This window comes from Myotis lucifugus, unplaced genomic scaffold (assembly GCF_000147115.1).
Source record: "Myotis lucifugus unplaced genomic scaffold, Myoluc2.0 scaffold_584, whole genome shotgun sequence".
NCBI classification, from domain to species: Eukaryota; Metazoa; Chordata; class Mammalia; order Chiroptera; family Vespertilionidae; genus Myotis; species Myotis lucifugus.
In genome coordinates, this window is record NW_005871632.1 from 188,962 (window position 1) to 213,796 (window position 24,835).

The window sequence follows — 24,835 nt, forward strand, 5'->3', positions numbered from 1 at the left end:
TTTATTTTTTTATATTTATGATTTTTACAGAGAGAAGGGATAGGGATAGAGAGTAGAAACATCATGAGAGAGAAACATCGATCAGCTGCCTCCTGCACACTCCCCACTGGGGATGTGCCTGCAACCCAAGGTACATGCCCTTGACTGGAATCGAACCTGGGACCCTTGAGTCCGCAAGCTGACGCTCTATCCACTGAGCCAAACCAGTTAGGCGTTTTTGAACTCTTTAAATATGACTTAACTACAACAGTATTACTTGCTTTAACATTGAGTTTCTATTAAAGTTATATAAACTCATTATTATTATTTTTAAAAAAATATATTTTTATTGATTTCAGAGAGAAAGGGAGAAGGAGAAAGAGATAGAAACATCAATGATGAGAATCATTGATTGGCTGTTTCCCGAGCAACCCGTACTGGGAATTGAGCCTGCAACCTGGGTATGTGCCCTGGCCAGGAATTGAACTGGTGACCTTTCGGAGCAGAGGGCACACTCAACCAATTTAGCCACACTGGCCAGGGCTTAATCTTTTTTAATTGGAGGTAAAAGAAGACATTGTTCTCACTTTCAAGAGAATACAATTTGAGTAAAGTTAGTCAACTATATTAAGTGTTGTTTGCCAGGAAAACAGGTTGAGTATCTCTGTCTTGTTTGTGAAAGAAAATTATTTCAAGTCCCACCTGGGTATTTGCCTCCAAAGACCCTTTATTTTACTTTTGGTCTTGCTTGACAAAACTAAAACTGGTTAAATGGTGAATACACATGTACTCGGTCCTGGGCTTCAGGGGACACTGTAAACCTTATTAATTATAGTGTCTTCTGAGTACTTTGATCCATCTTTTAGTAAAAATTATGTTGTAAAAGACTTTTCATTGGAAAATTCTTTGGTTTATTGACATTTAGCAGTTGATACTACATTTAGAATGGACTTTCATTGGAGTTCACAGCTTGGGATGGCCTAAATCATTCTGAATCTTTAACCCACTGATATCTGAATTATTTAATAGCTGGTTTAGCCATATTCAGTTTCAAAGTGCTTAATGTTGTTAGTGACTTATTTCTAAATAATAATGTAAAATTTAAATATATTGCTGTTGATTTATAGTGGTTAGTTTTCTATATGATTTGAGTGGTTCTGACAAATTTTGTAAGCTTATGCAGATGGTACCATGAAATATATTAATACGTAGGAAATATTTTCTTTTATTTTGTGTGCAGTGTGTGTGTGTGTGTGTGCGCACACGCATGTAGATGTAAAATAAATGGAATACAAGAAAAAATATAATGGAAAGAAGTTTTATAAATATTAATTACCCATGAAAGACATAATGGGGGATAAAAAACTATTTTTCATAGCAACTTGGGAATAACCTTAACAATCTGGATTTGATGTTGGTTCTGACATTATTATGCCACCTTGGAAGATTCTTGAAACCAGTGCACAAACATTAATGTGTATTAGTATCATCTGGAGAGCTTGCTATAATGTAGATTTTTATTCAATAGGTCTGCAGTGTAGCCAGAAAGTATGCATTTCTTTTTTTTTAATGTTTTTTTTTTTTTAATTGAGTTTTAGAGAGAGAAGAAGGGAGAGGGATAGAGAGATAGAAACGATGAGAAACATTAATCAGCTACCTCTAGCACGCCCCTTACTGGGGATCCAGCCTGCAACCTGGGCATGTACCCTGATAGGGAATTGAACCGGTGACCTCTTGGTTCATGGGTTGACGCTCAACCATTGAGCCACACCGGCTGGGCCAGAAATTCTGCATTTCTAACAAGTTCCCAGGTAATGCTGGTGCTTTGGTCTAAGGACCATTTTTGGAGTTGTAGAGATTTATACTGAGTTTCCTGTTTCCCCAACTTTAAAATAGAGATAATAGTAGAACTTAGCATTTGGAATGTTAGATGAGAATGTATGAAAAGTTCTTTTTATAATGACTAGTATGTTGTGAACACGGTTAATATTGTTGAAAAATTAATAAATATGGATTATTTTATATTTCTGAATGAGAAAACTATATACTGTAAAGATGTTATTTCTTAGCAAAGAGTCACAGAGGTTTGAGACTACTAATGAAAAGCCTTTTAACCTCAGGGATACCATTTGCTACTTGTTTCTGAAGGTCAGTGTGTAACCACACGGGCTTAAACTAGCTGTAAACAAGTTTGGGAACCCATCTATTTCCTGCTTTAGGAGATTCTGCACCAAACCCCACTCTCTTGACTTATACTTTGGGAGCTGCCTCTGAGAACACCTTGTGGCAAGGAATGGCAGGCAGCCTCTAAGAGCTGAGTGACTGCTGGCCAAGAGCCAGCAAAACAGAAAGGAACTGAAACCTGCCAACAAATAAGCTTGGTAGTGAGCGTGGAAAAGAACCCCAAACCTCAGATGACTTCACAGTCTGAGCTGACAGTTTAATTTCAGCCTCATGAGACCCTGAACAGAAAACCCAGGTAACTAACCCATGTCCAGAATCCTTCCACACAGAAACTGAGATAAATTTGAGTTGTTTTCACCTAAGTTTTGTAATAAAACATAATCATAAAGTAAATTTGTGTTGGGGCTATATAATAGCAAAATAGTAATAATCCTGAAATTTGGTGGAGGGGGGGACTCTTTCAGGGTTGGTCTTGGAGGTTTGACCTGGGTAGTTAAGGATGATGGATAAAACATTTAGAGGTGAGTATGGGTAAAGGCATTCCAGGCAGAGGGAAGACTGAAAAATGTTTGATGCATAGCTAATTTACCTTGGAGTATTGTGAAGCGTAGTGAAAAATAAGACCAGGAAAGGTAGGTTTGGGCCCAAATGTGGAGAGTCATAGAAGTCGGGCTGACAAGTATTTTTATTCTAGGAGTCAGAGAGAGTTTTTATGCAGGTGATAACATCTGTGTTTCCATCTAATTGGGCCATTTGTGGGATTTATTGTAGAGGACTGAAGAGTAGTTGTAGAGAGCTTTTGAGGGTTAGAGTAGGACTCTGAATTAAAAGGATGGGCCCTGGCTGGTTCTAGGTTAGGATTGGTGTGTTATTTTTTGCTCTACTGATGTTGAATTTAAAATAAATTTAGTTATAGTAATATGTAACATAGGTTTCCTAGTTCACAAAAATTTCATGAATTATTTAAATTATAGAAATTAAATTAATTTGGATTGTAGAGAAAAAACTCACTATCATCTGACATAGTATAGCTTAACATTTTGGGACTTCTAGTCTTTGATACAGTTTTCTATGTAGTTGTAATCAATCTCTTTCTGTTTCTAATCTGCTTTTTTATGTATTAAGAGGTATCTTATGTGTCATTTTCTGAATCATTGATACAATCGTTTGCTTTTAATTTTTAGACTACTAATATGGTAGATGACATTAGTTTCCAAATTTTGAATTGGCCTTATGTTCCTGGGGAGGAGGGAGTGGCATCTCACTTGGTTGTGGTATAATATACTTTTATATATTGCTGTATTTGCTAATATTTTGTTGAGGACATACACAGTTATGTTCATGAGGGATATTAATCTGTAGTTTTCTTGGACTATGTCTGGGTTTTGGTATCAGGATAATGCTGCCTCATTTAAAAAGCTGGGAATTCTTCCTCCCAATGTTATTTCCTGAAAGAGATTATAGTTGATCCTCATTACTCGAGGGTTCAGTATTTGTGAATTCACCTACTTGCTAAAATTGACTCTTAACCCCAAATCAATGCGCATGACACTTTTTGTGGTCATTCATGGACATGTGCAGAGTGGCAAAAAATTTGAGTCACCTGATGCCAACATTTCCAGCTGAGGTCCCTGCTAAGGTCGAGCAAGGTGATGCGCTGCCTTCTTGTTTCAGTTCTCATAGTGAAAACATGTTTTTTGTTTTTGTGTGTGTGTTTTAATGGTTTTATTGATTTTTTTAGAGAAAGAGGAAGGGAGAGAAATACCCTGTATATTATGTTAGTGGCAAGTGCTATGGGGAAAAATAAAGCAGGATAGCTAGGAAATGCTGGGCTGGGTGTTTGCAATTTTTAAAATTGACTTCAGAGAGGAAGGGAGAGGGAGAAAGAGAGAGATAGAAACTTCAATGATGAGAGAGAATCATTGATCGGCTGCCTCCTGCAGGCCCCACACTGGGTTTGAGCCTGCAACCGGGCATATGCTCTGACCGGGAATTGAACCATGACCTCCTTGTTCATAGGTCAACGCTCAATCACTAAGCCACACTGGCTGGGCTACCATCTTAATCATTTTATTACACTTAATACTACTGAACTGTACACTAAATCTCTAGAACTTTTTCCATCTTGTAGAACTGAAATACTGTAGACATTAATTTTTCATTTCCCCTCTCCCCTCATAGTCCCAGGCAACCACCATTCTACTTTCCATTTCTATGAGTTTGAGCTACTCTAGATATATCATGTAAGTGAAATTATACAATGTTTGTCATTTCATGATTCACTTATTTTATTTAGCATAATGTCATCAGGGTTCCACCATGTCATAGCATGTGTCAGAATTTCCTTTTTTTTTAAAATCCTCATCTGAGTATATTTTTCTTTGATTTCTTTTAGAGAGAGTGGAAGGGAGGGGGAGAGACAGAGAGAAACATCGATGTGAGAGAGACCTTTATTGGTTGCCTCTTGCATGCACCTTGGGAAGCAGCCGGGGATCGAGCCTGCAACCCGGTTTTATGTGCCCTTGACTGGAATCAAACCTGGGACCCTTCAGTCCTTGGGCCGTTGCCCCAACCACTGAGCAATACTGGCCAGGGCAGAATTTCCTTTGTAAGTGTGTGTATGTTGTACGTGTGTGTATACCACATTTTGTTTATCTATTCATTTGTCAATGGACACTTAGTTGGAATTCAGGCCATTTTCAGTTACAAACATGACTTCAGTAAATAATATATATTTGTGTCCTTGTGAGAATATCCTATATAATAAAAGGCTAATATGAAAATCGACCAAACAGCCGAACTACCGGTCACTATGACATGCACTGACCACCAGGGCAGATGCTTAACGCAGCCTCTCCCATCTCTGCGGCAGCACTAAGGATGTCTGGCTGATGGCAGGCCTAAGCCACCAGTCGGACATCCCCCGAGAGCTCCTGGACTGTGAGAGGGCACAGGCCAGGCTGAGGGAACCCCCCGCCCCCCTGTGCATGAATTTTGTGCACTGGGCCTGTAGTAGTCATATAATTTTTATATTGGAACTAGAGGCCCAGTGCATGAAATTCGTGCATGGGTAGGGTCCCTAGGCCTGGCCAGCGATCAGGGCCGATCTGTGAGGCGACCGGCGGGGTGATCAGGGGGGGCCCACTGGCACCCACCTTGGCCGGCCTGGCACCGCCCACTTGCTGGCCCTGCCCCCTGCCGCCAGTCCCGGTCACCTCCCTCTGTGGGGCGACCGGCGGGGTGATCAGGGGGGCCCCCCCGCTGGCACATGCCACGGCTGGCCTGGGGCCTGCGGGCTGGGATCAGTTCCTGCATTGAGCGTCTGTCCCCTGGTGGTCAGTGTGTGTCATAGTGACTGGTTGTTCTGCTGGTCGTTCTGCCCTTTGGTCAATTTGCATATTAGGCTTTTATTAAATAGGATTGTTAGGTCAAAGATATATCCATCTAAGCCAAATTGTGCTTCAAAAAGGGTTGTATCATTTTACAGCAGTGAATAACAGTATTTACTCCTCACATCCTAGACTTTTAGTCATTTTCACCTTTGTCAATTCAGTGGGTGAAAAAAAGCTGGTTTGATTTTGATTCTATATTTGTGATAATATGACTGTTGTTGAATATCTTTTTAGATGTTTACTGACCACTTGTAGTTCTGTTTCTCTTTATATCCTTCGTTAGTTCTTTATTTTGTATTGTTGGTGTTTTTCTCATTGATTTATAACAACTTACTCTGTGTGTGATATGTTTTCCTTTTTTTCCCTAGTTTTTAGCTTTTGTTCATGGGCGTGCATGTGCATACATGTAGTACCAAGTTTTTCATTTGGAAAAATATTTTTTATATATATATATTTTATTGATTTTTCACAGAGAGGAAGGGAGAGGGATAGTGTGTTAGAAACATCAATGAGAGAGAAACATTGATCAGCTACCTCCTGCACACTCCCTACTGGGGATATGCCCGCAACCAAGGTACACGCCCTTGACCGGAATCAAACCTGGGACCCTTGAGTCCGCAGGCTGACGCTCTATCCACTGAGCCAAACCGGTTAGGGCTTGGAAAAATATTTTTTACTAGTGGCCTGGTGCATGAAATTTGTGCACATTAAAGGGAATTAATTAGAGGAAATATTTTAATATTGCTATTTGCCCTTTCTCTATAATAGAAGTGTCAGAGATGAAAGAAAATTAGTAAAATGTATATGAAAATCTCCATCCTTTCAGAGTCTGGGGCGCACCGTGGGATCCAGAGTCAAGTCCCCAACCACCAGTGCGAGGCTCAAAATTGCACGAGACCCAGACCCAGCCGGCCCCACCCCATCAAGCCCCGCCGGGCACTGGGATGGGGGGTGTGGCCTTAAGGCCCCAGCCTGGCCTCAGGTCCCCTGGCCCTGGCACCGGGGTTGGGGGCATGGCTTCAGGACCCCGTCAGTCGTTGCTAGGCGGGGACGCAGCCTCAGGTCCCCCAGACCAGCCTCGGGTCCCCCAGCGCCGGAGCGGGGGGTGTGGCGTCTCGGTCTCAGGTCCCCCGTCCCCCACGTGAGAGCATGAGGGCGTGACAACCATTTGCATATTAGCTGTTTTATAGGATTGATTTCAGATAGGAAGAGAGAGGGAAAGAGAGATAGAAACAATAATGAGAGAGAATCGTTGATCTGATGCATCCTGCACATCCCACCATGCCAGCCTGCAACCCGGGCATGTTCCCTGACTGGGAACCAAACCGTGACCTCCTGGTTCATAGGTCGATGCTTAACCATTGAGCCATGCCAGGCGGGCTGATATCTTTTTTTTTTTTAAGTATATTTTATTGATTTTCTACAGGGAGGAAGGGAGAGGGATAGAGAATTAGAAACATCGATGAGAGAGAAACATCGACAGATTGCCTTCTGCACACTCCCCACTGGAGATGTGCCCGCAACCAAGGTACATGCCCTTGACCGGAATTGAACCTGGGACCCTTCAGTCTGCAGGCCGACGCTTTATCCATTGAGCCAAACCGGTTAGGGCTGATTGTTTATTTTTATAACTGTTAAAAATAATAACTGCAGTGAACACCTTTGTGCCTAGATCTTGTGTGTATTTCTGTTATTTGGCTTTTATAGATTGCTGGAAGAAAAGTTACTGGGTAAGAGGATGTCAATCTTTGAAAGGCCCTTAAAGTTACATGTTACCAAATTGTTTTCCGAAAGGTGTATCACTTTACTGTCCCAGCTGTGTAATGTGTGTGCGCCTGTCTTACTGAACCCTTGAAGGATTGAATATTTCCACTTTTGAAAATTTTTGCTATTTTGTTAGGTGACAGACTTTCAGGTATGGAGTGGAGAAGTTAAGTCAGATACAGAGAATGGCATGAGCAAAGGTAGGATGTTGGCAGTGTGTGTTGCAGGATATTGACACTCCCTTACAGTTTATTCCTTACACAGCTAGCGTTCCATATTAAGCCCACTCTTGTTACCATGCCTGGCTACGTGTCATATAGTTCTCAGCTTAAATGTTGGGTAGTCATTGAGGCCTGACTGCTCAGAATTATCTCTTTCTCATTTATTATAAACCTTATCACCCTGTATTATTTTGTTTATTGCACTTAAACCACTATTTAAAAATATTTTTTTGCTTACATATTTATTGTCTGTTTCTACCATTAGAATTGCTAACTTTCTATCTTTTCAGAAAGTTCTTCCATTTCCTTTGTGGATTTTTTTTTTAGAAGTTTTTATTTTATTTATTTGTTGTTTGACTAAACATCTGGTTCCCCACCGGCTTAGGAGAATTAAATCTATTTTATTCACTGTTGTATTTAAGCATATGGCACAGTGCTGACCATAATATTTGCTCAATAAATATTTGTTGCATGTTGACAAAAAGCACTATGTGTGTATCGCTCCTGTTGTCATTGAGAATTTCTGGTTGACACTGGTCCTTTGTGGATTTGACAAAGTTAGTTAGTTGGTTATTTGAAATATTGCATAATTTTTATAGGAAGAATTAAAGGTTCTTTACCTTTGTTTCTGTAGTTCTTTATGTCTTTTTTAGTATTTCTTCTCATATTATAGTTGTCTGTCTCTCCCTTCCCCATCTTCTCTCTACCCTAGTTGTGAACAACAGGACTTGTTTCTTATTCATCTTTGTATCCCCAATTTTTGATACGTAAGGAGTACTTAGTAAATGTCCATTAAAGTAAGAGTTAATTTTAGAGTAGTGTGGATGTGTAACTGATGGAGAGGGAGTATATGTAGCATAAGGCTTAGGAGCAAAGAATTTTGTTCTCCATCACGTATTAGCTGATGTGACCGTGGTCAAGTGACTTATTTTCTCTGTGCCTCAGTTTTCGTGTCTAAAAATATGTCATAATAGTACCTACCTCATAGGTTTGTTGTAAAGATTAAATGAACTAATATATGTAAAGCACTTAGGATAGTACCTGACACTTAAATGCTAGAAAAACATTAAGTGTTATTATTAATTCTTCAGAATTTTGAGAAAATTAGGTTTTGAGAACTTTTTTGTTGCTTAAACTAGGGAGTGCACATAACATCTGGACTTCTTGGATAATCAGATAAAAACAATCTAAGCTGGGAATGAACTATATCAGAATGACTTGATTAGAGCTGTTCAGAATTGAGGTAAGACTACCCCTGGACTTACGAAGCCAGTCTATGTAATCTCTGGTTTTCCTAAGCTGCCTCTCTGTATAGATTTGTATTTAAATATTCTCAGCCACTTCTTATATTCAAGTTTCTACCCCTAGATCTACAAACTTATTTGCAATTGCACTTACCTTTCATCTTTCTTGTTTAAAAAATATGTAGAGAGAAGCAATTTTACTATTGTCTAAAGCCTGTGTTCCTGATTCCTCAGTCAGCCATCACAGGTTTTAGACCTCCCATAGATAGGCACTGGGGATACTAGAAGAATAAGACAGATGGTCCCAGCCCTCCTGAGCTTAGGTACCAGTGGGCAGGACAGATGATTTAAAGTGCAGTTATAATAAAGACAGTGTGGTAAGTACTACGGGGCTTATAGAGTGCTGCTGCAGGAGCAGAAATACTTTTGAAACATGGGAGGAAGAAATGCCCAAGGGCAGTAGAAATTGAGACAAGAGAATCCTGAGGAAAATCAACATTAAAAGATTGTGGAGAATGAAAAGTTGCTGGTGAAGGAGGTAGAAGGGAAACAAGGAGAGTCTGGTGTCACAGAAGCTGAACGGAGAAGTGCATCTCAGGACAGAGGTAGTGATCAAGAGATACTGCTAAGCAGCCAGGTAAGGTCCTTTTCCTTCTTTCCTTTTCTAATATTTGGCTCTATAAGTTATTTCTTCTGTCTAAATTCCATGTATTCCTTGTTATTTTCAGTTCAGTTCTGAACTCACACCATGAGTGTTTGTATAGTGAGTTTGGTAGGTGTGGGATACTGCATCCTCTGAATTAATTTTGTTTCTGAGTGTCAAATTAGCACAAGTTCGGGTAATTAAGGGATTTGTCTCATTTGTGTCTGCATCTATTTGCCTCTCGTGTTGGGATGGGGAAAGTTGAGGTAGCTAAGGATACTTCGGTCTCCTTTTGTCCTTGTCCAGTGAAACTAGTTCAAATCCATTTAACAAAATTCCTCGAATTCAGATTTCCTTCACTTTTCTAGGAGTTGTGTTAACGCCCTGTTGCCAACTTTGGACTTCCCATGCAGTGCTAAACCCTCTCAAATTTGATTTCTTCCTTCCTGATGAAATGGAATCTAAACTTGTAAAGCTAGTTAAAAGGCTTCTCATTGCTATGTAAGTCCAGTGAATTTTGAAGTTGTTATCTCAACTTCTAGGCAGTTTTTGACATTGTTGACCACTTCATCCTTCTTAGAATGTGTTTGTCTTTTGTGAGGCACCATATTCTTTGGTTTTCTTCGTTTCTCTGGCCATTCCTTAGTTTATTTCCTAGTTTTCCTCCTCTGACTCGTAAAAATTGGTATATTGGCTCTGTAGCCTAGGCTCTAATCAGTCATTCTGCGTATTTCCTGGGTGACCTCATTCATTACTGTGGCATTGATTAACCTAATTAAAGGTTTTGGACAGCAAGTAAGCCATAAAACACTGAAGTAAATCTATAAAGATTCATGTTTTTTTATCTGTACATTTTATTTTTTAATATATTTTTACTGATTTCAGAGAGGAAGAGAGAGATAAAAACATCAATCATGATAGAGAATCACTGATTGGCTGCTTCCTGCACACCCCACACTGGGGGCTGAGCACACAACCTGGACATGTGCCCTGACCTGAATCGAACCGTGACCTCCTGGTTCATAGGTCGAGGCTCAATCACTGAGCCATGCCAGCTGGGCTGTGCAGTTATTCAGATTATCAAAGTAGTTTCTAAAAATTGTGTTATGTGGTTCCATAAACAGTTCCAATGGAATATTTTGTTTGATAAACACTGCCCTCCTGTGGTTAAATTAAGCTAAATGTTTTTATAAAACTAGTATTTGCATTTATATTAAACCTGTGGTAAAAAAAATATTATTGCAATACACTGATAATATTGTAATAGTAATGTAATGGAATACTGTATTTTTGCTCAGAAATATATGTAGCCATGTTGTTTTCTCTTCAATTTTTCCTCTTTGGTTTCTCTAGTGTGTGTCTACATTTTTCTCATTCTGTCTTTACACATTTTCCTATTAAAAATAAGTAAATTAAAAGAGTCAAATGAAAATGAAAAATATTAAGCTATTGAAGGGAGGGAAGGTATACTTAAATGTAGACATGTTAAAACAAAAAGAGCCCTGGCTGGTGTGGCTCAGTTGGTTGCGTGTTGTCCTGTGCACCAGGAGGTTGCCTGTTTGATTCCTAGTCACGGGCACATGCCTGGGTTGCTGGGTCCATCCCTGGTAGGGGTTGTGCAGGATGTAGCCGCCCGATGTTGGGCTCTCACGTAGAAATTTCTCTCTCTTTGTAAAAATCACTATTATTTTTTAATTAAAAAATGTTTTTATTGATTTCAGAGAAGAAGGGAGAGGAAGAGCGAGATAGAAACATCAGTGATGAGAGAGAATCATTGATCAGCTGCCTCCTTCATGCCCCACACTGGTGATTGAGCCCGCAACCCGGGCAAGTACTCTGACCAGGAATTGAACTGTGACCTCCTGGTTCATGCATCGATGCTTAACCACTGAGCCACGCCAGCTGGGAAATAAATTATTCTTTAAAGAAAAAAGACCAATCAGTTATAATACATGAAATTAATAGAAATCTCCGTGGAAAAACAACAGAAATGAAAATATGAAAAATAAACTGGAAAAGTATTTGCAGTAAATGTGACAGTATAAGTTTTAACAAATTTAGTATGAAAATAGAACTCTTATTGACAAAGGAGGCAAAAGCATACAATAAAGTAGAACAGTCTCTTCAATAAATGGTGTTGGAAAAATTGGACAGATACATACTGTTTGGGTCTGTTCTGCATGTGCGCCTCCTAGTGGCTAATTTGAGAACCAGATAAGTAGTATGTTGAGGGTCGGAGCCCCATATGCATAGTTTGGGGTGACCTCAGGAGTTTTTATAGAACTTTATGATATCTCTTTCTTCAGCTCCTTTTTCTTCCTTCCTTCCTTCCTTCCTTCCTTCCTTCCTTCCTTCCTTCCTTCCTTCCTTCCTTCCTTCCTTCCTTTCTTTCTTTTTCTTTTTCTTTTTTTTTTTGCACTTTCTGGCTTCTAGAGACCCTTCTCCCTTGTCCTGTCACTGGATAACTGGATTTGTCATTTCTGTTTTGCTACACACTTCCACAATCACATCTGCCTTCCGTGCCAAGCAGCAAGATGGTAGAGAACGAATATAAGCCATGAGGATTCCCTTCACACTCATGGGACCTTTCTTGGAGGTTTAGGTCCCTGTCTATCCATTGCTATTATCATCACTGCCACAACTGCTGCCTTTAGATTGCCTGGGGACAGGGGCCAAGAGAAAGGGAAAACAAAACAAAATCCCAGAGGGTCCTCCCTCTGCTCTTCAGACCAAAAAGGAAAAGCCCTCTCTTGAAATCATTTCTGCCTGCACTTAGAGTGTAGTTTTGAGTTTGGACTGCCATTGAGTCCAGGCTGAGTAGTCCCATGTACTTCTAGTTGTGGTTTCCTCCCTCAAGCCAACTGCTACCATTTCAGAGTCCTAAGATAGCTGCTCCATGTGTTCTGTTTAGGTTTTTAGTTGTATATATTCAGTGGGAGAGACAGGATAAACTGTGCTTATTCTCTAACAGAACACAGATACCGTTTTAATTTCATTATAACTGTATTATTTTGTTTTGGTTATGCATTTTTGAGCATCCATGCTGTATTATTAGGCTTTGCTGGAAATGGATGAGCTTTAAGGTGCTTATAGTAGGTACACAGGCCTGTGATGTAGGGGTAGAGACAGAAAGTAAACATTATTTCATATTATGCACTAATAATTAATAATTGAGTTATTAATCATACCCTTTTTATCTATTTCTGCTTCAGGTTTGACTTGTTTGTGACTAAAGGAGAGAAGATCCTATTTATATTTCATTAACTTTCCAATTTTCTTATCCCAAATATAAGAGATGAAAAATCTCTGGATATGTATGTGCTGGATGAAATTAATACATACTTTTAATAAGAATAAGGAATATAGTTAAATATATAATTATAATAAGAATAAGAACTTACAATAAGAAAAATAATTTATTATTATATACTTGTTTCTCAGGTCTTAGAAAAATACCCCAATACACCCATGAGTCATAAAGAAATTCTTCAAGTTATCCAGAGAGAAGGACTAAAAGAAATCAGGTGAGTTATTTAAATATTATTAGTATTATAATTATAGTCCATGATTAGAGTATTTTATAGTATATAGCAGTGTATTTCAATCCTGAAGATTATTTAGTGATAACTGCATTGTTAATTTTTTATTTATTCAGTTGTCAGATCTTTGGCATTTTCAATCATAGCATAGTTATAAAACCAAAAGTAAGTTTTAATAAATTCTTAGAAGGTAACTATCTCTACACCCATGCACTTTAATTCTTATGCGGCCTAGAGCCATCTTCAAGCCTTCATCTATCAATTCAGGCTTTTGATTTAGTAAGTTTGGTCATTAGCAGATAAAAAGTACTCTAGTGCCAGGAGAGTGCTAGAGGTAGGCAGTCTAGGAAGAAATAACTTTGGCCACAAAGAATACAATGGAAAAGATACATATAAGGAGTATATATTTCAGATATTAGTCTTATTATATTCAAATAAAGCAGCCTGGGGTAAATTAATATAGGATTGAAGGTAAACATACTTTAATTTCTAAGAGCCTCAATTATATTACAGCTAGAGGCCTGGTGCACAAAATTTGTGCACAGGTAGAGTCCCTCTACCTGGCTGGCGATCGGGGCCGATCAGGGCCATCTTGCCCAGTCCCAATTGGGGCCAATCGGGGCCAGTGGCTGGGGAGGGACCGTGGGAAGGTTCCAGGGCATGTCCAGCCCCATCTCACCCAGTCCTGATCGGCCGGACCCCAGCAGCAAGCTAACCTACCGTACCGGTTGGAGCATCTGCCCCCTGGTGGTCAGAGCACGTCATAGTGACCGGTTGGTCCACTGCTTGGTCAGACACTTAGCATATTAGGCTTTCATATATATAGATTGTAACTCACAATGCGGAATGCTCAGCACGCACTTTCCCTCCAGCCCCTGGTCTTGGAGACCTCACGTCCTTCCTAGGCTCTGCTCACCCTCTTCAGTTGCCACACGAAGTAAATTGCATTGCATCGTGTGCGTGGAAACCCTTTGCAGGCTCCATGGGTGTGTCTTTACTTCGCTGCAGTTCTGATTACCCCAACATAAGGAGAGACACCCTCATTATCAGGTAACACCATCGTGGTAAGACCCCTGCTCAGCCTACTGCAGCGGTTTTAAATAGGCCATCGATCGCCCTAGATGGTTTGGTTCAGTGGATAGAGCCCCGGCCTGCGGACTGAAGGGTCCTGGGTTCGATTCTGGTCAAGGGCACATTCCTGGGTTGTGGGCTCAATCCCCAGTAGGGGACATGTGGGAGGCAACAAATCGATTCTTTCTCATCATTGATGTTTCTATCTCTCGCTCTCTCTGCCTTCCTCTCTGAAATCAATAAAAATATGTTAACAAAAATAAAAATAAATAGGCCATGAATTAAACGTCACTGCTTTCCATCCATCCAGTCCCCTCACACCTCTTTTGTCTTTGCCGCCCCCCCCACACACACACACACACACACACTGCTGGGGGGGTCTGTAAAATGGGGTCAGGATTTCTACTTCAACCAAGGGCGATGTTTCTGCACGGCCCTCCTTCCCCACCCATCTCTGTCCCCAGTCCTGTGGGGTCTCTCCCTCCCTTCCATCTAACTTGGTGGGCCCTGCCTTGCCCCCTCCTCCTACGACCTTTTGTCTGAAGCCTCCCCCTTTCTCCTCTGGGGGTGGAGCTCCCCAAAGGCTCTGCGAGGGCGGGGTGAGGCTGTGCAGGGCAGGGCTGTGTGAGGCGGGGCGGGGTTGTGCAGGGCGAGCCCAGGTGGGGCCTTGGAGGAGAGCTAGGGTGACGGGTCATGGGGGGTTAAGGGGGGACAGGGAGGGACGTGGAGCCTGTCCCCTGGGAGAGGCATCGGGCTCCTCGGCTGCCCCCACCCAGCAGCTTTTCTAGGCCCCTGCGCAGCTGTCACCCTCTGCCCCTCACTGCCTCCTGCTTCCTTTCAAATTTTGGACTTGGTTTCTCCAACTCGGCCCCGCCCCCCACACTGCTGTGTCCCTGGGATTCCGAGGCCAAGGCGTGCCTGGCCTGTCCCCTGTAATGGTGCTACCCACTCTCCTGGAGTAGTTAGTGAAACTTAACAAATAAAAAGAAGCATCTCAGAAGATTATAAGTTGTTCACTGCGAACACCACAGGCTGCTAATGACCATGCCAGCCTCCCGCGCCACTGGGACCCTCCTGGCTCCTGCCCCCGCCCTCCTCGCCTGAGGCTTGGGCCAAACCCTGGGAGCTTCCTGACAGCTCTCACCTCACACCTCACTTTCCAGTCCAGCCCATTAGCGCCCGCAGCAAGCTAACCTGTCAGTTGGAGCGTCTGCCCCCTGGTGGTCAGTGTACGTCATAGCGACTGGTCCAGCGGTCGAACTCCCAGCAGAACTCTGGTCAAGGGGACAATTTGCATATTAGACTTTTATTATATACTAGAAGCCCAGTGCGAGAAATCGCGCGGCCCTGCCCACCGGCACGCATCACCATGCTGGCAGCCCCGCGCACCCGCGTGCACCCCACCCATGCCCTCGCAGCCCTGCCCACCCACACAGGCCTTGCTGCCAGCCTTGCTGCGATCGGAGCCTGTGGGCTGTGCCCTGTGAGCCGTGAGCCCCACCCCACCACCACAAGCAACTCACGGGCGAGGGGGGGAGGGACCAAGAGGTGCTCCATGCACCTCCTGGTGACCAGTCATTGGGTGTTATGGCGTTATGGCCATGGGCTTTGTTATAATATAGATAGGATAGGATATAATAGTCACTGTCCATAATTAAGACCCCTTGTCATAAAAAAATGTTAAAATTATGTTCAACATAATTTGTAGATTAAGGCAGAAATCTGGGAGTCTACATTAGAGATATTTTCATTGAGATAGAAAAGCTCGTACTTTAAAACTGCTACTAGTTGTTCTCAATGGGAGGCCGTATTATTTAACACCCTTAGGGAACGTGTTCAGAATTTTGGGGAGCTATTTTTGGGGGGGGGAGGGGAACTTTTTTTGATTGCCACAATGACTAGAAAGTAACAGGGATGCTAAATGTCTTCCATTGAAAAATTGTTCACCTCAAATGCCAGTAGTATTCCTATTGAGAAATAGTGAGTTATGCTGATACACTTGTAAATAAACAACAAAATATTGTAGATTTTCATTCTCATTTTCTTTTCTTTACCATGAAATTCAATTTGAGATTTTTTTTATTGCCTTTCTTTGCTAATGAAGTTAAAACTTTTGACTTGTGGCCAAATGTTAGTAGGTTGGGAATAAATTAACTTTGCTTTATTAATATAAAACAATGAAGTATAAATTAGTATAACTTGCTTTATATAATGTATGCCCCTGAAAAATTGTGTGAACATTTATAAATTAAAACATTAAAATGTATTTGAAATATGTTAGCTCTTAAACGTACTTTTTGTAAATTATTTTAAAATGTATCAATGATATAATTTCAAGTTGTTATTTAAATTAGTCATATTAGATTAGAGTTAAAGCACCATACCCATTTAATCACAGATCAGTTTGTATAAGGCTATAGGAGAAGAGGATAAGTGATTATTGTGATTAAGGAATGAATTAAGTTAAGGTATTCTAATATCCGTTTATAACACTATTGGGTCTGATAGAATGGGATGAGCTAGGGATTTCATTTCTTTTCATAAAATTAGACTTGATACACACTGGGGAAATCGGTCAGGAAATCTGGTATGTAGAGATCAGACTTCACCAGTCCTTTAGGTCAAAATGCCAATTGCAGGTTCATCCAGCTCTAACATAGTAAGGCTCTGTGACTTTAAACTTGTCATTATCATTTCTAGGGAGTAGGCAAGAATAGTAAATAAGTAAAGAAAGTAAATAAAAAAAAGAACAGAAGGAAGAACTTATATGTTGGTGCAGTTACGTGACCACAACACAGTTCTTTTTAAGTCATCAGTGACTTATATTTTGCCAACTCCATGGGACTTTTAGTTCTCACCTCTCTTGTCGGCATTATTTATCACAGCTGACTACTGCTTCCTTCTTGAAACTGTTTTGTTGCCTGAAGTGACCACAAACATTCCTGCTTTCCTTCCTCTCTAAGTTTTTCTTCTCTCTTTTTCTCATTACCTTCTCTCCAACTTAACGTGTACTTTCGTCCATTCTCATAGCTTTAAATGCCAGTTTTGGCTTGTCAGTTCCCAGATATGTAGGCAATTTGCTGCCCACTGCAGCCTTGATGCCTGCTGATGCTTTAGCAAGGAATGTGCTTTCCCTCACTTAACTCTTATTTATTTTTCAGGTGTCAGTTTGAATGTCTTTTTCAGAAAACTTTGACTTTCTGGTCTAGATTACATTTTCCTTTTTTAGTTTATTATAGTGTTCTGTGTTGTTTCTTCATGGCACTTAAGGTTTAAAATTACATATTGTTGTGATATTATGTAGCTTCTCTATAGTTGAAGCTAGCTCCATTAGGGCAGTGGCACTGTTTGCTCTTCCTGCCCCGCCCTGCCTCTCCCCTCCCCCATAGTCTTTGGCATATAACTGATATTGAAAACCTATTTATTAATGAATGTATGAAATATAAGTTGGAAGATCACATCCAAATGTAGTTATAACTTATTCTCTTGTTGCTGTGATATGTCAAATGGTAATCTTATAATCTTTAAAGTTTTTAGACAGGTTATAGAATGAAATGGATACTGTGCTTATTGAAGATGTGCTATTTTTTTACAGTTTTATTTTTATTTCCCAGTCCTCAATACATGGATTTCAACACTTTTTCCCTTTGTAGTTTTTTTTTTTAAAATATATTGTATTGATTTTTTACAGAGAGGAAGGGAGAGGGATAGAGTTAGAATCATCGATGAGAGAGAAACATCAATCAGCTGCCTCCTGCACACCTCCTACTGGGGATGTGCCCGCAACCAAGGTACATGCCCTTGACCGGAATCGAACCTGGGACCTTTCAGTCCACAGGCCGACGCTCCATCCACTGAGCCAGACCAGTCAGGGCTCCCTTTGTAGTTTTTTGTCTGCTTTCCCATTTTGAAGAACTTTGCTTAATTTGTTTCGGATGTTGATGAGTATATAGTTCCTGGTGTGTTACAGAATTTAAAAATCCTTTTTCTTTTGTGATAAGATACTTTGACTTATGTTACAGCCTAAGTTTATAAGTCAGGTACTGAAAACAGTTTTTTAAATATAAAGGTTTACTTTTGGAAAATTCCAGACTAAAAAGTGTGCATTGTCCAGTATAAATTATAAATAGTCCTTCCAACATTCCAGTATGTATCTAATAGTTAAGAACTCAAGAGACTATTTGTGTGCAATTTGGATATTCTAGATTGTTATCAGAAAAGAGCAACTAAATATAGACATTAAGCATACATAATATTGATTAAACATATACATAGAATAGTACATAGATCAAAGTGCTTATGTATACTTTGGGACTGTTCCTGCTCACCATTTACTGGTCTCAACAGCTCATTACTACTTCTCCTCTTAGACTGTTGTACAGCAGGTTTCTTCCCTCCATCAGCTGTGGCTGCCATTAATGTTTATAAATGTGTTTTTACAGCATTAAGTGTGTAGGACTGCAGGCCTTCCTTCTAAAGTAGCCATTGCTTTTAATGCTTCTCCCACTGGAGTCTTAACTTGCTTTGCTCATCCTATTAGCTATGTAATCTGGATCCTTATTATTAACAGCTAACAGAGAGAGTTTTGAGGAAAGAAGCGAAAGAAGAGTATTCATTTCCCGAGATCCTATTCTCCTATTAGTGTTTCTTATCTTTCATGAGTAGAAGAGGAAAATGAAATTAGGAAGATTCTGGTGTTCATGAATTCATCATCTGCAGATTGAGTATTTTCTGAATTAGACCATTCATGAGTGGTCCCCGGGTTCATGACACATAATAATTAGTAATTTTGGTGAGTCATGAATTTGAATATTTTACACCATAAGATTGGTGAGGAACAGTAAGTTATGTAGTTAATGAGTGTAGCCAACTGCCTAGCTTTTATTTTATTTTAATTTTTTTGTTAATCCTCACCCAAAGAAAATTTTTTTCTCATTGATCTTTAGAGAGAGTGGGAGGGAAAGAGGAAAGAAGGGGCAGAGAAAGAGAGAGAGCGAGAGAAAAACATCAATTGGCTGCCTCCTGCATGCGACCCTACAAGGACTGGGGATCAACCTGCAACCCAGGTACATGCCCTTGACTGGGAATCAAACTGTGGCGCTCTAACCACTGAGACCACTGGCCAGGGCTAACGGCCTAGCTTTTAAATTAGGTGATCATCATTTGTTACCTCTGAAAGAAGTTGAGAACTATTTAAAAGCATTGGTTCTTTATGGAAAAAGACCTGGAAAGGAAGAAATAAGTGCTGTTTATATAGTAGTACTGACAGATTTGGAAATAAGCAGATGACTTGGCCATGCAGTCCTTGTAAATGAAGTTTAGTTACAGTACAGTGTGATGCCCCTGATTAACACTATCCCCCAAGTGGGTAATCTCTGTTGCATTCCTCTTCCTCTCCTCCTTCCGCAACCCCTTTTTCAAACCACATAATTTAGTCATGGAGTTTTATAGCTGGAAAAGATAATTGGGATATTATGGTTACATCTCACTTTATTATTGAAGAATTAAGGCCCATGGAGATTGAGACCTGGCTAGGGTCGTACAGCTAGGACAGTGAAACTAGAAACGGAGGCTTACTGCTTCTGGTTTTGCTCTTTTCAGTATATCATACCGCCTCTATATCCACAGTTCTCTCTACCATTGTGATTAGCATATGTGCTCTATTATTTTTCAAATCAATTCTGTATTATGTGCTAACATATAACAGTATTAGGTTAGTTGCTTTCTAATTGTAAATTACTTTCTGGAATAATTTGAAATTTAAACTACAGCCATTTTACTAACAACTTAGCTTCTGAAACAGGCAGTACATCTAAGAACTTACCCTAACAGCTTTTATTTTTATTATTTTTTAAAATATATTTTTATTGATATCAGGGAGGAAGGGAGAGGGAGAGAGAGACAGAAACATCAGTGATGAGAGAGAATCACTGATCGGCTGCCTCCTGCATGCCCTACACTGGGAATCGAGCCCACAACCTGGGCATGTGCCCTGACCAGGAATCAAACTGTGACCTCCTGTTTCATAGGTCTTCACTCAACCACTGAGCCATGCGGCTGGACACCTTAACAGCTTTTAAACAGATGTTTATATTGTCATGCAGAGCTCAAAATTGTTACCTAACAAGGAATTATTCTTAGGTGTTTCAGTCTTGTATCCCAGACAAGTTGGAATTGTAAAGAACTCTGGGAACCATCTAGCAAAGATCATACTCAATAAACATTTGCCAGATTGAAATTTACTTTTTTGGAGGAGTCCGCATTGCACATTGTATTACTATTAATACATTTACTTGTGAACAAAATAATCTCTCTCACATATATTTAAGTATGTGTTAGCCCAACTTACACCAATAACTAATCCCATCACTTAACTTTCCCCCACCTCTTCTTATGTAAAATTACAGCAAAGACAATAAAGTCAGCATTCTCAAATGATCTGCTTTGGGGGAAATTATTATTCCCCCAAAGCAGATAATTTGACTATTTGCCAAGCTAAGTTGCCTTGAGGTGATTTCATTAGAAAGAGCTCAGTTTAAGAATGAAGAACATTATGAAATTGGTACCATATTTATATAAGTTTGGCTTAGATACCTTTGAGTTTAGTCTGCATTTTCTTTATCTGCTAGTTGCAATCTGCTTTCAAGCCCACAAACCTTGTAAGGATGTCGAAAGGACTAATAAGCAACATCAAAAAAACCAAAATGCTTGGATATTAGCAGAAAATATTCCTATTCATTGTTCTTGAGCTTCACAATGAGTTCCATTATGGATCAAAGGGAAGCTACTAAACCTTAGGGTCCATAGCTGATGGCTTTATGATGGCTCCTTGGAAATTGAAATGCATGGGAAGAATATTAAAGAAGGGGGAATATTCATTGTACCCACATTTAAGTGTAAATTATTGTAATAGTTTTATTCTGCCACACAAATAAAGTACTGCAACTGTTACCTGAAGTGGTGTAGGTTGTATAGCTGAATTTAATTGTATATTGTTAGATACAGTGATATTTTGGCCTAAGGTAAATTCTGAAGGAGAAATTAATGTTTTATGTAGCAGAGCTGAGGGAGGGTGCTAATTTGAAAAATTATGGACAATGCTGGGAGGGGAAGGGAGAGTTTATATTTTGGCTTTATTGTTGCTTTATAAAGAGAAATTAAAAGCTCTTTTTTTCCCTCCTTTCATTTTCTTGGGGTGCATTCCAACTCCAGAAGGTAAGAAGTATTATTTTATTCTAAAGAATTATTATACAACTATAAAGCACTCTTTTACAAGTTTAATTGAACTTACCTTTGGATGCATGATTTTTACTTTATAAATTGATATAATTAGTCTAGAAATTTAGAGTGATATTACTATATAAATGTTTTATTATATGTACTTTTTTGTTCTTGCAGTTTACAAGCATTATTTGTCATAATTTTAGCAACTCAATTTATATTTAATTTTATTAAAATCATTTGATTTACTAGCATTGGAATACCTAGTATCCTGCAGATTAATGAAAATACTTATGATATTGGAAATGTGTTAGATAACATTTGCTTTTGTTCAGCACTTATATAATGTTATGCCACTTCCTTATGGTCTCTGTGGTTTCAGATGAGAAATTTGCCGTCATTTGAATTAGTGTTTCCCTGTAGGCAATGTGTTTTTTTCTTTCTACTTTTAAAATTTAAAAAAAATTTTATTTAGTCTTTAGAAATGTAATTATGATGTGTCTTGGTGTGTGGACTTTATTGAGTTTATCCTATTTAGATTCCCTAAGTTTCTTGAATATGTAGGTTTCTTTATCACTAAATAAAAGAAGTTTTCAGCCATTAATTCTTTAAATCTTTTTTCTCCTTTCCTTCTTGGACTCTGATGATATAAACTTTGAATCATCTATTATTATCCAACAACTCCCTGAGTTTCTGTTCATTTTTTTTCAGTGTTACTTTCTCTCAGTTGTTCACACTGGTAAATTTTATGGATCTGTCCTCAAGGTCATTGATTCTATTTTGTTATCTCCATTCTACTATTGAGCCCATCTAGCCAGTTTTGTGTGGGTTTTATTTCATCTAGCAAGTTTTTACATTTCTTATACTTTTCAGTTCCATAATTCTATTTGTTTATAGCTTCTATTTCTTTGCTTATATTTGCTGTTTTTTAATTTGTTTCAAGAGAATGTATAAGTGTTTGTGGAAACATTTTTATGACAGCTGTTTAAAAATTCTTATCTTATAATCTCAACATCTGTCTTACTGTTGGCATCAGTTGATTGTCTTTTCTCATTTAGGCTGTGATTTTTCCTGGTTCTTAGTATGATGGGTGGCCATTATTTTTATTGAATCTTGGATATTTTAGCTATTGTGTTATGAGATGTTGGGTCCTATTAAGTATAAATCTTTTATTTAGGCAGGCATTCACACTGCTCAGGTTTACCTTGTCAGTCCTGGACTCTTAAGGTAGACTGTGGTCTTGTTTTATCTGGTGACACAGAGGCTCCCAATGATCTTTGCAGTTGCTTTCTGAGGGGGACGGAGTTGGCTGCCTTAGGCCTCTAGGTGTGGGAAAAAGGGAGTCTCCAGCCTATGGGAACAGAGAGGCTTCCTTAGTCAGGTGCTTGTGACAGGACCCCTGCTGGGTTGCTTAGCATTTTGGGGGCTGGTAGTCCCAGGTCCACAAGGACAAAGAGGCTTCCTGGGCTGGGCTGCTTCTTGTGGTCAGATCCCACTTGCTGGTGTTATCTTGCTTCTCCTATTTTAGTCTTTATTTTTGCTGCTTGAGGTAAGATAATTCCCTCAGTCAAAGCCATTTAATTATATAAGCTTTACTGTAACTCTTAAGTTACTTCTATGAGTTGGAAAATGCTAGAAATTGGTAAAATTAAAGGATCAATTGACTCCTTAAAAGCTCTGAATATTGACGTAAGTGGCTATGTCAAGACTGACAGCTATTATTCAGACACAGAACATAATTGGAATAAATAGCTTTGCTGTTAGATGTATAAACTATTGCTAAATGAACAAGAAATACCAAATAGGGCAACGATATAAGATCTCAACAAAGTCTTAATTTTTAATGTATTTAAATCTGTTAAATTTTATTCTCTCTCCAGCTCTTTGTTTCAGAACTATGTACATAGCTTATATTGACACATATTTTATTTTTGTTTTCCACACCAATACTTCTTTTAGCCCAAATAGTGTGTCCTCATATACAACCGTCTATACCTCTTTAGTTCAGAGACATGTGGTTTTTAGGAACTTGGCCCATCCAGTTAAGAAATGTTAGCATCTTGATCAGTTGGAATACAGGCAGTTAATATTTCTTTATATGCAGTAGTTACAAGGTGACCTTTTAGGAGCATTATATTTCTCTTAAAGTCTATTTTTTCTTTTTATGTCTTATTCTTATACGATTCTTATAAGATTGTAATGCAAGATGCTCTTAGTGAACTAATCATGGAAATGGTCATGGACTGAGGTAGGATTCAGGTACTTTATGCACATGATCTATTTAACCTAAAGAAACCATCTGAAGTCTTTATTTCATAGATAAAGACGTTGAAGCAGTGAGGAATTGCATAACCAGTTAGAGATAAAACTTGAACCCTCATCTGTCTGACTCAGAAACTTAAGTGCTGCTTCTGTTGCCTCACTTTTGAGTAGGATCAGGACATTGGGTAAGGTTCTTGAACTGCTTGTATTTCACTTCAGGTGAAAAGTTATGGTGTTCTCTAAACTCTCTAAAACTAGAGTTTGTGATTATCTAAAAATTGAACCTTATTGTTCCATATATTTACTTTAAAATAAAACATAATCACTGGACTCTTTTTTTCTTTCCAAACAGTTTTGCTCACATCTTACTGGTAGTAGGCAACCTATGCTTTTTAAAAAATAACAGTGGAAAAAAAGACAATAATGGGAAGAATGAGTGAAGATTTACAGTGAAGTATTAAGAGGACAGAGAGAATATACAAGCAATTTTCCAAAGAACTTTTTTTCGGTTTCTTTTTATGACTTCCCTCTCCAGGCTATTTCTAGATTGCTCTCTTATTTGTTGTGTTTCACTGGTCTATTAATACAGACCTCTCATTGTGGGGTCCCAATTGGGCTTTTCCAAAAATGCCTGTTGAAAATTTCCCTTCATACCCTTTTCTCTCTCTCCAATGGTTTCACTATCATTTGTTTCATGGTATGTTTATGGACGAAAACAGTTTGAAGAAACTAATTCTTTAAAGTATGGGTGAGTCAGATGCTACTTTTTGAATTTAAAATCTATATTTGTTATTTCTTTTTAAAAAGTAGATTAGTTGTTAACCAAATGGACTTCTTAGAAGAATTGCAGGTGGTAAGATCAATGAAAAGCTAGGAAAAGGTTTTAATGAAAGAGTTTATAATAATACAAAGATTTCTAGTGAATCAAAAACCTGTTAAGTCTATTTATTAATTTAGTGATCCTTAAACTCACTATTTTCCAACATAAGGGTGTGTTGAGTTCAGTTTTGTTCTGTGTGCTGTCAGGTAAGCGTGCCATAAAAATCAGTTCTAGCTTTTAAAGCTATCTGTGTTGAATTTTTAGTTTGTGTGTGGATAATGATAACGGGTGGGTGTGTATAGGTATATGTGTAAGAGTATCATGTGAGTGAAAGAGACTTAAAAGTTTATTATTTTTTTACATTTAAAGTTGACCTGAAAGAATGCATTCAAGCATCTGTAAGGGGAACTAGATGACTCCACTTTTCCTTTATTCTTGAAAGTCTGAGTCTTTAACCCTATTGAAATTCAAGGTATTAAGCTTTGAAGGATATAG

General features: G+C 39.1%; 1 protein-coding gene across 1 annotated transcript in view; it reads left to right on the forward strand.

The window, feature by feature from the left end:
* Positions 1–2,034: 2,034 nt before the first annotated feature.
* Positions 2,035–24,835, forward strand: part of ASXL2 (additional sex combs like 2, transcriptional regulator) — a 69,797-nt gene continuing 46,996 nt past the window's right edge. The window contains exons 1-5 of the mRNA XM_023745812.1: positions 2,035–2,127; positions 7,456–7,470; positions 9,290–9,421; positions 12,869–12,951; positions 13,154–13,156. Coding sequence (XP_023601580.1) covers positions 2,035–2,127; positions 7,456–7,470; positions 9,290–9,421; positions 12,869–12,951; positions 13,154–13,156 — 326 coding nt within the window. The remainder of the gene's footprint in view (positions 2,128–7,455; positions 7,471–9,289; positions 9,422–12,868; positions 12,952–13,153; positions 13,157–24,835) is intronic.